The 15,881-nt window shown below is 41.8% G+C and overlaps 1 protein-coding gene across 1 annotated transcript; it reads left to right on the top strand.

The window, feature by feature from the left end:
* Nucleotides 1–2,053: 2,053 nt before the first annotated feature.
* LOC134211991 (transcription elongation factor SPT5) lies at nt 2,054–14,100 on the top strand. The gene is made up of 2 exons (XM_062689442.1): nt 2,054–5,643; nt 13,967–14,100. The coding sequence occupies exon 1, from the start codon at nt 2,228–2,230 to the stop codon at nt 5,501–5,503; it is 3,276 nt and encodes a 1,091-aa protein (XP_062545426.1). The 5' UTR covers nt 2,054–2,227; the 3' UTR covers nt 5,504–5,643; nt 13,967–14,100.
* The last annotated feature ends 1,781 nt before the right edge of the window (nt 14,101–15,881 follow it).

The raw sequence follows: 15,881 nt of genomic DNA, 5'->3' as shown, positions 1-15,881 counted from the left end.
CTACCAGGACTTTAGAACAAAATTTTTCATATGATTCTTAAAACATGTCGTTAGATTATTCATACCATTGCATTCTAAGCATGAAATGCTGAAGAAAACACAAATGAAAAGTAAAACGTTACAAACATTATTTTGTGTTCTGACCTAACGGAATGTTCACGCAGAATCATACCAAAACAAAACATTAGAAGTAAATAATTGGGCCACCGCGAAACGTCTCATAAAATGCCTTATAGACGATTCCAAGTAAAAATAAGAAGAAGACACACGACGGTGTTAACTTTGACAGATCCTACAGCACAGCATAGGAAGATCATTTTAAAATGCTTATAATAAATTCTAGACAAAATGTAATTAAAATCTGATTGAAGTATGATACGGAAAAAGTTCAAAACTGTATGATAGATACATTTTTGGAAAATATTCAAAAAATTGAGATAAGCTTCCGAATATGTAATTCAGAACTTTTTCCGTATCATACTTCAATCAGATTTGAATTACAATTTGTCTAGAATTTATAATTCGCGAAGTCGAAGCAAAATTCTTCACACAAACAATGACAGTTCTTTATGGGTTTTTACAGTAGAGCAACAGAGAGGAGGAGATGGCGGCCATGTTTCACTCAAACTCTGACAGATAGCAATGGGATTTCCCATAGGACGGAAGAGCAGAATTTGCTTCGGCTTCGCGAATACGCATTTTAAAATTATCTCCCTATGCTGTACTGTAGGATCTGTCAAAGTTAACACCGTCGTGTGTCTTCTTATTTTTACTTGGATTCGTCTATGTCTATATGGACTGTCTAAGGGCATCTTTAGTAGAGTTATAAATTGTATCTGGGTGGTGCGGATAGAATCGATTTGGTTGTCAAACTGAAGCCAAAATTTATCTATTGTGCCGGAGCCAAACATTGAAGATTGCGGTTATGTTCGTTTTAGATCTTACATTGAGAAGTATTGTTTTTTTTTGGGGAAAAAATAAAAATAAACTTAGTTTGAGTTTTGAATCCTTTGTAACAAATATATTCACATTATATTTCGAGTGGATAATTAGTAGAAATGCAACTAAAAAGCACACGTTACGAGATTTAACGGATTTTAGCAGCTGATTGGAACAGGAATGCATGTAAACCATCGTAAAGTCATGTAGAGTCTCGCGCATTTGTGTGCCTTCATGCAGCATGAAAAGAGAAATTCGAAGAGCGGGAAACGTTTGACAGCCGAGTAACAGCAAAATCATTATGCTCATGGGATAGATTTCAAAATATCACGCTACTCGCTTGAGAGCAGAAAAGCGGCTCTATCCGCAGCACCCAGAATTGTATGGGAGTTAGAAAATGAAATTGAAACTGTAAAAATGCCATCTTCAACAGACGTTATAGTTTTAAAAATTCGAACAGTTTCGTCGAAAAATTTATAACTGGAATACTGCTCAGTTGTATTTTTGCACGAATTTGCAACAGAATTTACTGCAGTTTCATTTCGTTCAAAACAATAGAAGATGACGTCATCAGCTACAAAACATACTATTTCATCGACATCATAACTGTTTGACATTTGAATTGGCCTCGGAAGATTAGTTTTTCGTTTTCCAGTATAAAACATGAGCAGCTTATAACTGCTACTGAAGATGCATTTCTTGTTTTATATCTTTGACAGTTATAAAATGTAAAACTCAGGAAATAAATATAACTATAACATTACTAAAGATGCCCTTACGGTTAGATGACTTTTACCCATTAATGGGTACTATGTTATTGTTGATATTATTTCACCGTGAAAATTCCCATTTTCTTGAAAAAGCGCCACTGGGTAGTGGCGCTTTTCAAGAAAATGGGTGAATTTTTCACGGTGAATAATATCAACAATAAAATAGTACCCATTAATGGGTAAAGTCATTTAACCGTGTAGGGCATAAATCTGAGTGCAAAGCGAAATGAAACACGCCGAAGATTCAAATTAGCGTGCGGCATTCTTTACCTGTGCTACCAGTCTATTCGTCGATTGCGTCTATTTTCCCTTTTTCCTTTCTATTTTTTATCGATACGTCATTCGTCTGTCGTCGTCGTCGCAAGTCCATCCAGTTTCAGTTTTTTCTTCATTCGTGGCGATGGTGTGCTTTCTTTCTGAAAAATAATCGTACCTAGTTTCTGTTCGTAAAGTGGAAGTGAAAATATTTTACTGGTGATCAAATTGGTGGAAAAAGTCTTCTTAGTGCATTTAGCAAAATGTCGGACAGTGGCAGTGGCTCGGATAATGATAGCGTGGTGTCAAATCGGTCGCGCAAAAGTGGTGGAACGAATCGAAGTCGATCGATGTCTCGCTCGGCGTCACGGTCCGTGTCGAGGTCGCGTTCCCGATCCCGATCGGTCTCCCGTTCGCGGTCACGGTCTGGGTCTGCTGGATCGCGTTCCGGTTCGGATGTTGAACAGATCAGAATGAAGAAAAAGCGGAAGATTTCCGGCGGAGGGTCGGATGAGGATGAAGAGGTTGAAGACGAGCAGGAACCGGAGGGGGAGGATTTGGATTCGGAGGAGTATGAGGATGACGAAGATGATGACGACCGTCGTGGAGGACGGAAGAAGAAAAAGAAGGAACGATTCGGTGGTTTTATTATCGACGAGGCCGAGGTTGACGACGAAGTGGATGAAGATGAGGAGTGGGAGGAAGGAGCGCAGGAAATTGGAATTGTGGGAAATGAAGTGGAGGAGTTTGGCCAAACCGCCCGGGAAATTGAAAACAGACGGCGAGGAACAAATTTGTGGGACAATCAGAAGGAGGATGAAATCGAAGAGTATTTGAGGAAAAAGTATGCGGATGAATCGATTGCCCGAAGGCACTTTGGCGATGGAGGGGAAGAGATGTCCGATGAAATCACTCAGCAAACATTGCTGCCAGGAATCAAAGACCCAAACCTGTGGATGGTGAAATGTCGTATCGGGGAAGAAAAGGCAACTGTTTTGCTGCTTATGAGGAAGTTTTTGACTTACGCTAATACAGATGAGCCACTTATGATCAAATCAGTTGTCGCACCGGAAGGTGTCAAAGGCTATGTCTATATCGAATCATACAAGCAGACTCACGTGAAAGCAGCTATAACGAACGTGGGAAATCTGAGAATGGGTATTTGGAAGCAAGAGATGGTCCCCATTAAAGAAATGACGGACATCCTGAAAGTCGTTAAAGAGCAAACAGGGCTCAAGCCAAAGCAGTGGGTCCGTTTGAAACGTGGTATCTACAAGGACGACATAGCCCAAGTTGACTACGTAGACTTGGCGCAGAACCAAGTGCATTTGAAGTTACTGCCACGTATCGATTACACACGATTACGAGGAGCCCTTCGGACAACCCAATCGGAGAACGATGAAAACAAACGTAAGAAAAAACGCCGTCCTGCGGCGAAACCCTTTGATCCAGAAGCAATCAGAGCCATCGGTGGAGAGGTCACATCCGATGGTGACTTCCTGATTTTTGAAGGAAACAGATATTCCCGCAAGGGATTCCTCTACAAGAATTTTACTATGTCTGCCATTCTGGCGGAAGGCGTTAAACCCACTTTGGCTGAATTGGAACGATTTGAGGAACAACCCGAAGAGATCAACATCGAGCTGGCTGTTTCGGGCAAGGAAGATCCCGTTGGAGCTCACACTTTTTCAATGGGGGACAACGTTGAGGTTTGTGTTGGCGATTTGGAGAATTTGCAAGCTAAAATTATTGCCATCGACGGGGCTCTTATTACGGTGATGCCGAAACACGAAGATTTGAAAGATCCCCTCATTTTCAAAGCTTCTGAATTGCGAAAATATTTTAAAACCGGTGACCACGCCAAGGTGTTGGCCGGAAGATATGAAGGTGAGACGGGTTTGATTGTCCGGGTAGAGCCACAGCGCATTGTTCTGGTATCGGATTTGACCATGCACGAGTTGGAAGTGCTGCCCAGGGATTTACAATTATGTTCGGATATGGCTACTGGTGTTGATTCTCTTGGACAGTACCAATGGGGAGATTTGGTTCAGTTGGATCCCCAAACCGTGGGCGTTATTGTTCGTTTGGAACGTGAGAACTTCCATGTGCTTGGGATGCACGGAAAAGTACTTGAGTGCAAGCCCACAGCCTTGCAAAAACGAAGGGAAAATCGTAACACCATCGCCTTGGATGCCGATCAAAATCAAATCCGTAGAAAGGACATCGTTAAAGTAATGGAAGGTCCTCATGCTGGTCGAGATGGCGAAATCAAACATCTGTATCGTAATTTGGCTTTCCTGTACTCACGAATGTACACCGAAAATGGTGGCATATTCGTCTGCAAAACGAGGCATCTGCAGTTGGCCGGTGGTAACAAATCGCAGGGAAATGCTCTGATGCCAATGGGTCAGTTTGGATTCATGTCTCCACGAATACATTCCCCGATGCATCCATCCGGTGGGCGGGGAGGTGGACGTGGTGGTGGCAGAGGTGGTCGAGGTGGAGCTCGAGTAAACAGAGATCGTGAAATTCTCGGCAAAACCATCAAAATCACCGGAGGACCATACAAAGGCGCTGTCGGTATCGTTAAGGACGCAACAGAAAGTACGGCTCGTGTTGAATTGCATTCCTCTTGTCAGACAATCTCGGTGGACCGCAATCACATTACTGTCGTTGGAACAACTCCAAAGGAAGGCTCCGTTTCGAGTTACATCCGTACCCCCAGTCGTACACCAGGCAGCAGCTACGGTTCTCAAACTCCGGTATACTCCGGATCGAAGACTCCCCTTCACGGATCTCAAACACCTTCCTACGATGTTGGCAACCGTACTCCTTATGGTTCGATGACACCATCTCACGATGGCAGCATGACTCCTAGACATGGCGCTTGGGATCCAGCTGTTACTAATACCCCGGCACGCTCCAACGACTTCGACTTCAACATGGAAGAACCCTCTCCAAGCCCTGGCTACAATCCCAGCACTCCAGGTTACCAAATCAATACGCCATTCGCACCGAACACACCCGGAAACATGTTCAACGCCGAAAACTACAGCCCATACCAGCCAAGTCCAAGCCCCAGTCCTTCACCATACCAGGTTGGTTACTTAGGCACTCCATCTCCAAGCGGCTATTCGCCGGCTACTCCTGGCGCCCCACAGTCTCCATACAATCCACAAACTCCCGGTGCAAGTCTGGACTCGCAGTTCGGCGAGTGGTGCACCACGGACATTGAGGTCAAGATTCGTAACCACGACGACTCTGATCTGGAGGGTCAGAGCGGATTCATCCGAACGGTCAACAGCGGAGCATGTTCGGTGTTCCTACCGGCAGAGGATCGTGTTGTTACGGTGCTAAGCAATAATCTGGAACCAGCCATCCCAGGGCCAGGCGATCGTTTCAAGGTCATTTTCGGCGAGGAACGCGAAACAATCGGAGATTTCCTCTCGATGTCCAGCAGCAAAGAGGCGATGGTGTCGCTCAACGGCAAGAAGAAAATCCTGCCGTTGAACTATCTCTGCAAAGTGAAGTTGGATTAAGTTGGACACGCAGAAATTGCGGCCGTATAATGCTGTTAATAAGTTTATTTGAATATCGGAGTTGAACGTGTGACATACAGAAGCGGTTGGATCAGAAGAATTTCGTTCATTGTACTAATGAACTTGCACCTAATTATAAGGTAAGGGTCAAAACATTTTTTTTTATTTGATAAAGGATAAAGTCGTATGAGTACCAAAGGTAGCCATTACCAATGGCTGGCTGCCCTCAAGCCGCTCGATAGTGTAGTAAACTGAAAATTAAAATCAATGCTTTCTCACTTGCATGATACTTTGAGAAACATCACAGATAACATATATTGAGGCTGGTACCCGATACCCGTGTAAACATCCGCAACCGTTGATTTAAATGTACTGAATATTATAAACTGGAATTGGCAATCGTGGCGCGTGAGATGGCGCGACAATCATTGTTGTGTAAAACGCGTTTACACATGATTTTCAATTAAATTTGTTCTAGTCAAAATATCTGTGGTCTGTGGAAACATTAACTACGTTGTATGAAACCAACCTTCACCTTAAGGAAATCATTGTTCAAATTGGGTAGCTGACTAATCGCGACCTTACCGTCCTATTCATCTGCAGATGATTCATGTGATTCATTTGTTTTCTTCTATTTTGTTTAAGGCTCACTCGCGGCATCCAGCATTACAGAGCCAATAACTCTTAATACTATTAGGGTAGGATGGGGAAAGATGGGTCACCTAAGACGAACCCTCAATGTCTCAAACAAAAACATTTTTATTAAACATAAACCTGTTTATGCATTTAGAGGAATTACAATAAAAATTATGTTCATCCGTGTAGGCTTTAAAGAATTATTAGCAAGGGCATTGCCCTTCACTCAAAATAATTTTCACTTAGAAGTTACGGTAAAACATATGTAGATTTTTTCCATCTAACTTCGTTTGTTAAACTTAAATGTTTCGTTAGTGATGTTACTCCAATGTAAATAAATACTAAGGTATGGAAATCCATATATTGTGTGCGTGCCTTTCGTGTATGGCGAAAAATCTTTCACTACTACATTTAAGAAGCCGTGCAAATATGTACGTCACCATTTGCTGTTTACATTTTCCATCATCTACTAATACATTTGCATTTGTTCTTCTTCCTCACCTTCTATCTATTCTCATTGATGTTACTCATGAATGCGACTCGATTTAATAGAAAATTAAATAAATTTGAAGTGAAATTTGTTGATGCCTAGTAGATTTGAAGTGACTTCTCTATTTATTTTATTTTCTTTAATTGGGAGCATGGAAGAGACCATTTGAGTAGAACCATAGAATCTTTCTCAAACGGGCGCAAAACCTCCTCATCTTTTTATACCAAAAGAAATCTAATAATTCCAAATGGTACATTGTTTGACTTATGTTACTTAGGCTGTGAACCATTCCAGCGATTCGTTTAACTTTTAGTTAAAATTTGACAGTTCGATGGTTATTTCTCTGTGGTTAAAAATAGCCCTGCTCCGGAGCATGGTTAGATTTGACAGTTCGATAGTTAAACTTTCTTCACGAGAAAATTGGCGCCAAATCTATTTTGTTCCAAATAACTATCAATCTGTCAAAACTCAAATGGGTAGGCTTCGGAGTAAAATTTTAACCACGATGGGAAAATAACCATCGAAGTGACAAATTTTAACTAAAAGTTAAACGAATCGGTGGAATGGTTCACAGCCTTAATATTATAGAATATTATAGGCCTATGCTAATGTGTGATACTGTTGGAAGCCGAGAGGAGTGTAGTAAACTGTTTCCGAAGAACACCCCATGAAAGGTGAAAATCAAATGCGGTGGAGCAGTGATTGAAGATGGGACACACACTAGTGAATGGCTCATTTTGCGCATAATTTATGGGAGCCTCTCTCAAGGAAATGAAAGATGCTGAATAAGATGGCTCGAAAAACACCTTTTCAAATTTTTTGATGGGCCGCTCTCTTTATTTATTTATCATCAGACTAAGGCCGGAGTGGCCTGTGCTGCACATAAAAGACTTCTCCATTCAGCTCGGTTCATGGCTGCACTTCGCCAACCACGCAGTCTGCGGAGGGTCCGCAAGTCGTCCTCCACCTGATCGATCCACCTTGCCCGCTGTGCACCTCGCCTTCTTGTTCCCGTCGGATCGTTGTCGAGAACCATTTTCATCGGATTAGTCTACCGTCTTGTAGCCGCCCAATGTTAAGCCGCGGCGGATGACTCCGACGCGTGTTGATCACTGTCGAGAGTTTTGAGCGCAGACATATTGCGACGAGGTAGTGGTCGGATTCAATATTCGCACTGCGGTAAGTGCGTACGTTCGTGATGTCGGAGAAGAATTTACCGTCGATTAGAACGTGGTCGATTTGGTTTTCCGTTACTTGATTAGGTGATTTCCATGTGGCCTTGTGGATATTCTTACGGGGGAAGAAAGTGCTTCGGACTACCATTCCGCGGGAGGCTGCAAAGTTTATGCATCGTTGGCCGTTGTCGTTCGATACGGTATGCAGACTATCCGGTCCGATGACCGGTCTATACATTTCCTCCCTTCCTACCTGAGCGTTCATGTCACCGATGACGATTTTGACGTCCCGCAGTGGGCATCCATCGTATGTCTGCTCCAGCTGCGCATAGAACGCTTCTTTCTCGTCGTCGGATCTCCATTCGTGTGGGCAGTGCACGTTGATGATGCTATAGTTGAAGAAACGGCCTTTTATCCTCAGCTTGCACATCCTTGCGTTGATTGGCTGCCACCCAATCACGCGTTGGCGCATCTTTCCCAGCACTATGAAGCCGGTTCCCAGCTCGTTGGTGGTGCCACAGCTTTGGTAGAAGGTAGCCGCTCGATGCCCGCTTTTCCACACTTTCTGTCATGTCCAGTAGTTTTCCTGCAGTGCTACGACATCGAAGTTGCGGGGATGTAATTTATCGTAGATTATCTCTCTTATTCGGTTCTAATTGATGCCTTGATGCTCTGGACGAAATTTCAGCCAAATCGTTTAACGTTTGGTCGATGCTAAACTCATTGGAAGTTTATATGGAAAATGTATGCAGCAACCGCGGAAAACACCGATTTGCAGTTAGACCGCATCGTGCATTCGTGCTGTGCGGTTCTTTTCTCTCTTTGCGGAAGGAAGTTTTTAATACTACCCGAAGCTATTTTAATTTCAACAGTGCTTCTCAGCGCTATTTGTAACCACTGATCCAGTTACGATCTTTGCAAGGACCCATGCCTTCGTTTTACGTTGGACCCGTTTGCGGAAGTAAAATTCCGACAAGCGGTGGTAATCCTGCAGGGACACCGTTCTAAAAAAAACTCTTATAAGGTCACGTTTCCACGCTCAGCAATGAGCATTAATATAATAGGAATAAGAGGAAGGGGGAGTCTCTGAATTATCCACTTCCTTCAAAGAAACAAAGTTTCAAGACCGTCCTGCCCAAGCGCGGAAAAAATAAAAGGAAGCTGGAGACTTCAGATATTCCTTCTAAATCTAACGTTGACATAATTTCTTCTCCTATCAAACTGAGCAATCAGTTCGATTTGATTAATGACGAATTTGAGAAAATAGAATCTACCTCTAGCCCAGGTGATTCGATTCATGCGAAGAAACAACGGATTCCGCCAATTGTGGTATCTGTTGCCGAGTTTTCTGCCTTTCGGAATCAAATCTTGAGTAACCTTCAGGGGATCAAAATTTCATTTCAGATTGCTAGGAAGGGTGACTGCCGCGTTTTGCCGGGATCCTTTGACGATAGCAAATGTCTTCTTTAGTATTTAACTGAGAAGTGCCATAAATTCTTCACATACGACGACAAAACTGAGCGATTATTCAAAGTCGTCTTGAAAGGTCTCCCCAGTGATGATAAATCACTGGATGAGCTTTAAATTGAAATTTCTCAATTACTTGGATTTTCACCAGTCCAAGTAACTAAGATGAAAAAGAAATCCCACTCTGCTACTTCCCAGAGGGGCATTTCTCAAGAATTGTATTTAGTTCATTTTAACAAAAGTGAACTAAATAATATGAAAAGTTTGGAAAAGGCCTGTATGATGTCCCATGTCCGTATTACATGGGAACATTTCCGCAGGCCTGGGGGAAATTTTCAAAACCCCACCCAGTACCGTAAAAGCCAAAAGTGGGGTCATGGAACCAAACATTGTCACATGGATGCTAAATGCATGATTTGTGGTGGAACCTCTCACGCCAAGGACGCATGTCCTGTGAGAGAAGATTCCAATAAATTTAAGTGCGCAAATTGTGGGGACAATCATAAATCCAATTTCTGGGAATGCCCTTCACGCAAAAAAGTTTTGAATTCCCGTGCAAAATTGATGACGGGAAATTCCAATCGGATCCCAGATTCGACGGGTAGAAATTTTACAAAAGCTCAAAATTCGAAACCAGTTACCGGTCCAGCAATTCATACCCACCACAATTCACAAATAAATTTTGCCGCTCGTCAACGGGTAGCAAGCACTTCAGTAAATTCCAATTTTTCCAATGTCCCTACGTATGCAAACATCGCTGCTGGTAGACAAAATTTCTCTTCTCAAAATGAGGTTTATGTTTATACCCATGTCCCAACGGAAAATGACGGTCATGTTGCCGATTCAGGTAGCATATCTGTTTCCGACTTTGAATTTTAAACTGAACAATTGCATCACATGATTGATGCAATGTTTAAAGCAAATACCACACTCATGGAACGTACACACGGTCAAGCAGTTTGACCAACATTGACTCCACCTCTCGTTTATTCAAACATCCATCAAGTTTTACCAACAGCGGCACGAACAATCAATTTATTCGACCAACAATATCACACACGAACGACCGAAGCGCCAACTTGAGCACCAACCATTAAAACATATATGGGGGTTTGTGCAACTTCACTACTAAAGCAACGTACACACCAGTCAAGCAGTTTGACGAACATTGACTCCACCCCCAACAACACGCTTCGGTTGCTGCTTTGTTGGTACGTGTGTGAAGTTGTTCGAACAACCATTATTTGACAGTTGGCGGCTCGGTTGGAAAAAATTAAAACGGTTTGATTTTGCTTTGAGTTGTCGGGGGTGGAGTCAAGGTTCGCCGAACATGTTTGAGCATTTGTAGTGAAGTTGCACAAACCCTCATATATTTTTTGATGGCTGGTGCTCAAGTTGTTGCTTCGGTCGTTCGTGTGTGATATTGTTGGTCGAATAAATTGATTGTTTGTGCCGCTGTTGGTAAAACTTGATGGATGTTTGAATAAACGGGAGGTGGAGTCAATGTTGGCCAAACTGCTTGACCGTGTGTACGTTCCATAATGCTCAAACATGTTTGTCGAACATTGACTCCACCCCCGAATACTCAAACCTAAATCAAACTGTTTTAATTTTTTCCAGCCGAGCCGCCAACTGTCAAATGGTTGTTCGAACAACTTCACACACGTTCAAACAAAGCAGCAACCTAAGCGTTTTCTTGGGGCGGAGTCAATGTTCGTCAAACTGCTTGACTGGTGTGTACCTGATGGAACATACACACGGTCAAGCAGTTTGACCAACCTCTCGTTTATTCAAACATCCATCAAGTTTTTCCAACAGCAGCACGAACAATCAATTTATTAGACCAACAATATCACACACGAACGACCGAAGCGCAAACTAGAGCACCAACCATCAAAAAATATATGAGGGTTTGTGCAACTTCACTACAAATGCTCAAACATGTTCGGCGAACCTTGACTCCGCCCCCGACTACTCAAACCAAAATCAAACCGTTTTAATTTTCTCCAACCGAGCCACCAACTGTCAAATGGTTGCTCGAACAACTTCACACACGTTCAAACGAAGCAGCAACCGAAGCGTTTTCTTGCGGGCGGAGTCAATGTTCGTCAAACTGCTTGACTGGTGTGTACGTTGCATGAGAGAGAGCAGACAGCTCGCTTTATTTACGTTCATCCTAATGTCACCGCGATCCAGTCACTGCGAACCGAAAAAATAAACACTGCGATGCAACTTCAAATGGTCGTAATAAAAATTATTTATTTGGCAATTTGTGTTCGCAACTTTTCTTATATCTGCTACAGTGAATTGAACCCGTAATTATTCATGTGAATGATCCCGTATTATGAGAAATAAGTTTTGTTCCACGTTAGGAAGTTCAAAACCATTGAAATCAGCTAATTCAAACAAGTTTTTGTTGGAGTGAAAAATGTTGCTTCCGACGTTAAGAAATGTTACTTTGATTTGTTGAGTTTCCACGGTTTCCTCACAAATAAAGAAGAAGAAGACATAGTAAATAAACGATCTGTCAGTGAGCTGGCTTCTCTCTCTCAGGTGTGTACGTTGCATCAGGCAAATTGGCTATCGAATATCATAATTCTGCCTTTTGGAAATTTTAAAAATTAAAATTCAAAAGGATTCATTATGAATTAAATTTTCATGGTCAATACAAAACATAACATTTTCTTAAGGCATTTTTATGAAATTCCAATGAAGCATTATGAACGCTGTACGGTGGACATTAATCAATCCATAACCCTACCTTATGAATTGCAAAAATAGTGTGTAGAGGCCATAATCACGCCTTATGAATTTCGTAATTCTTATGAAACATCTTAATTAATTCATAATGCAGATTTATGAATTCATTATTGCATTTTCCTACATAATGCTGCATTATGAATTCCTAATTCGAGCATATTGAAAATTTTCTCGAATTATGACCATGTGCTAAATGTCAGAAAATAATTAAACTGATTGGTTCATTCATGATTATGCATATGTATAATGCACTCAAAATATACCTAGTTTTGCCTTTTTGCTATGCCCGAGGAATCTAGAATGTTTCCCACCCGAAAACATCCTAGATCGGACCGGATCTGACTCACCATCTCCGGATTGGCCATCCTACGCCTATGCTAGCAGAGCTTACTGGAGACCCCTTGTATATCTTATGTCCATGGAAATTAGGATCCTATGTTTTTTTAGCTGGGTTTGGTACATACGGACGATAAGGATATTGCAAAGTCATGATTGATATCTAGTAGAAGCTTTGAACTGAAATCAAACCATGAACCATGTGTCGTGACCTAGACGAGGTTACTAGTCTCGTCCGTTAGTCGCAACAATACTCAGCAACCTGATCCGCTCTTCGCTTTTGACACAATCATTCGATGTTTCATGTTTCAAAATAAGGAAGCTTGCTACCCATTCGAAAGAAATACATACCAAAAGAGCGTATGCAAATTACAAAAATCAACTGATTGCCAATACCACAATGCAGTACAGTGAATCACTTTTGTCGATACTTTATAGACCTGATCATATCTACTACACCATGTACACCTCGTATCCAGCTAATTGGGTTTTACATTATTTCTATTGAATATATTGAGTATATGCCAAAGATAAGAACATCACAGAACCTTGATTGATTGACCTGGTAGATACCTTGAGCTGAACTCGGGAACGTTTTGGAGTATCTTGTACATCTCGTACTCATGAAAATTGTGTTTTTCATATGGCACATATGCTCATTGAACCGGATTGTGTACACACCGACAATGAAGACATTACATAAGCCTTTGTTGACCTGGTAGATACCGTGGGCTGAAATCGAGAACGGTTTGGAGAACCTTGAGCATCTCGTATTCCAAAAATAAAATATCCAAATAATTCAGATTCAACTGCATGCTGTCGAAAGCAAAATCTTCCCAATGTTTTGATTATCTAGGTCTTTAAGGTATAGTCAAACTTGATCTCCATTATTTTTCTTGGGTAGCCGACATCCTGATGAACATTTTTGCTAAAGAAACTGGGGATCTAGCTCTCTTCTGTAATTTTTTACAGCCAATCTAAAACGCTAGGCATATATGACCAATCCGTCCTGAAAGAGTTAAGGAGGTCAAATATTTTCAAATTCATTGTTATGTTATCAACGGATGCCGCACCTTATCTTTGGGAAAGTCCATAAATTACGTCATGCTTTTAGTGGGACTACTCATATACATTTAATGGAAATTTCATACAAAAAGTGGGACAATGAAGGGAGGAGGGAATGAAAATGGTTAATTTTTGCGTGACATAATTTATGGACGTTCGCTTGATGCACTTCTTACTTGCCAGGAACCTCAACCAGTCACCATTGATGATCAATATACATTTTCTATGTATAATAATTTTGGACTATTTTCACTAACCCTTGTCTCCCACTAGCATGTTCACGTGGTTTATGGACTGTCTCTTAACATTTAAAAATGTTATAGAACTTGAAAATCTAACCTTTTCCCAGCAAAATCGTCAAAGAAAATTATTCCGATTTTGTCACTGTTTCGATTTTATCAACTGAAACTCACAGACCGTGTTGATAAAAACGGAACATATCTGCATTGGTCTATAAAACATGATCATATTCAATCTTCATATAACAATTCACTGAAAACTCACTCACTTTGTGATTTTTAATTTCTCTTACAGATTATCTCTCTCTCACCACCGACGCTGAAGGCAAGGAAGAAGAAATCGGTCCCAGTAATTGTCTATGTAACGGTCCTTCGTGTATTTGCTGTATAGATTTCAACATGACCTACATCGATCTCGGTGGCCCAGGTAAATTAAAATAAATCCCATTTCTTAGTGTCCGGAATCTTGACTTTGGGATATTTCACCTCCGTTAGGTTGTGTCCGGCTAAAGTATCTTTCGGCAGAGGAAGGCGTTGCTCTTAATGTTTCCTACGGTGATAGCGTCTTGCACAGTCAGCGAGTTAAAGGTCCCGATCCGGCACCAACCTGCTTGAGCATGTTTGCCCGCTTGGCCCAAATGTGTGCCCGCTTCAAGGAACTACTACCCACCGATGATGGCATGCGCGGCTGCCTTCAGTTGGAACCTATGCTGCTGGGAGAAGTCCAAATCGAACTGCCTCTCGGTTGCTTCCGGATGGGACCGAAAGGAGTAGAACTTATCCAATCATCCGAGGATGAAATCAAAGAACAACAACCAGCGGAAAGGTAACTGGAAACATTTTCAATATAGTTAAAAAGCAGTATCATAATAACATACTCTATTTTTATTACAGTACAGAAAGCTCGTCTCTAAAAGCCGACGAAAAAAAGGTAGAAGAGACACCAGCAAAACCGATTGCACCAGCTGGGAACATTACCTCACCTCTTTCCCTTTTGGATAACCTCTCAACGGCAGACATCCTGGCGGCTGTGAGTGAATCGACTGACGAAGGTATCAAAATGATTTCCAATTGGCTTGGTCTGGGAATCAACACTAAACCGGACGGCGGAAGCGACAGTGTAGCTGCTGCAAATACTAGCGAAAAAAATGAAACTAGCGAAAACTCTTAGGTAATGACGCGAATTGTGGTAACTTTTATGACTAGGCCGGTTTGAATTTTGATTCGCCCATCATTACTCTATTTCGATTTCGCATTCAATTCGGTCGCATCTGATCTATAGTTAATTTTAACTTTCTAAGAAGGTGCTGCTAGTTAAACATCTTCGCCTCTAGAATATAGTTTATCTGATAGTGATTTGAAGACTAAATTATGAATTATAATACGATATTCCTTTGATCCAACTGCGAATATTTTATAAAGACTATAAAGTTTAAGTTCAAATTCTAATAACTTTTCATACAGACATATCACATTTCTTTTGTGTCGCTGTCTATATATATATATACTATCAAAATAACCTTGGGCTAATTAAATGTTCTGTAAGATACTGGCATCTTCTTCAACTTTAGCATACACACCGAAAGCAATGATGATGATAAGGACGCATTCTACGCGTAGCGGGAACGTGAGTTCAATTCCCAATCCAGGACGTCAAAATCATCACAGGCTAACGAACAAAAATGGCCCAAGACTAATTGATTTCGCCGCCTCCAAGAATATGGTCAATCGCAGCACCTACTTGGAACACAGCCTTCCGTATCGATAACCTGGAGATCACCACACCAATGCAGACAGAATCACAAATCGGTAGTATCGACGTCAGGCCATATCGTAGCGCTAACATCGACTGTAACCCATATCTGTTGATGGTTAAACTGGGCCCAAAACTATCCGTCGTCACTCATCAACAATGTTCGGAATCGACGGGGATAGGTTCGACGAAGGGTGCAGACAGGATCTGGAAGGGAGTAGCGCAGCGCGGGCGATCAAGCAGCAGCAAGGGAACCGGATGAACGGAGAACGCTATAGACAGAAACGAAGACAGCAGGACCGCCACTTTCAGGAGAAGAATTGCCGCATGTAATAAGCAGAGTGCGAGGATATGAAACAGCTGTGCCGTTCTTAAGATACACGCAAGTGCTCAGAAGCTCAACGCATCTCGCTAATTATTCGTGGCGCAAGCTTAGATAAGCAGGGATAAATATGGG

This window comes from Armigeres subalbatus, chromosome 2, assembly GCF_024139115.2.
Source record: "Armigeres subalbatus isolate Guangzhou_Male chromosome 2, GZ_Asu_2, whole genome shotgun sequence".
Taxonomy (NCBI): Eukaryota; Metazoa; Arthropoda; class Insecta; order Diptera; family Culicidae; genus Armigeres; species Armigeres subalbatus.
The sequence above is the reverse complement of the archived record's forward strand: the minus strand, read 5'-3'. Positions and strand labels throughout refer to the sequence as shown.

Bases quoted from the DNA above. Each gene is read 5' to 3' on its own strand.
- LOC134211991 (XM_062689442.1), top strand. From the start codon at position 2,228: ATGTCGGACAGTGGCAGTGGCTCGGATAATGATAGCGTGGTGTCAAAT.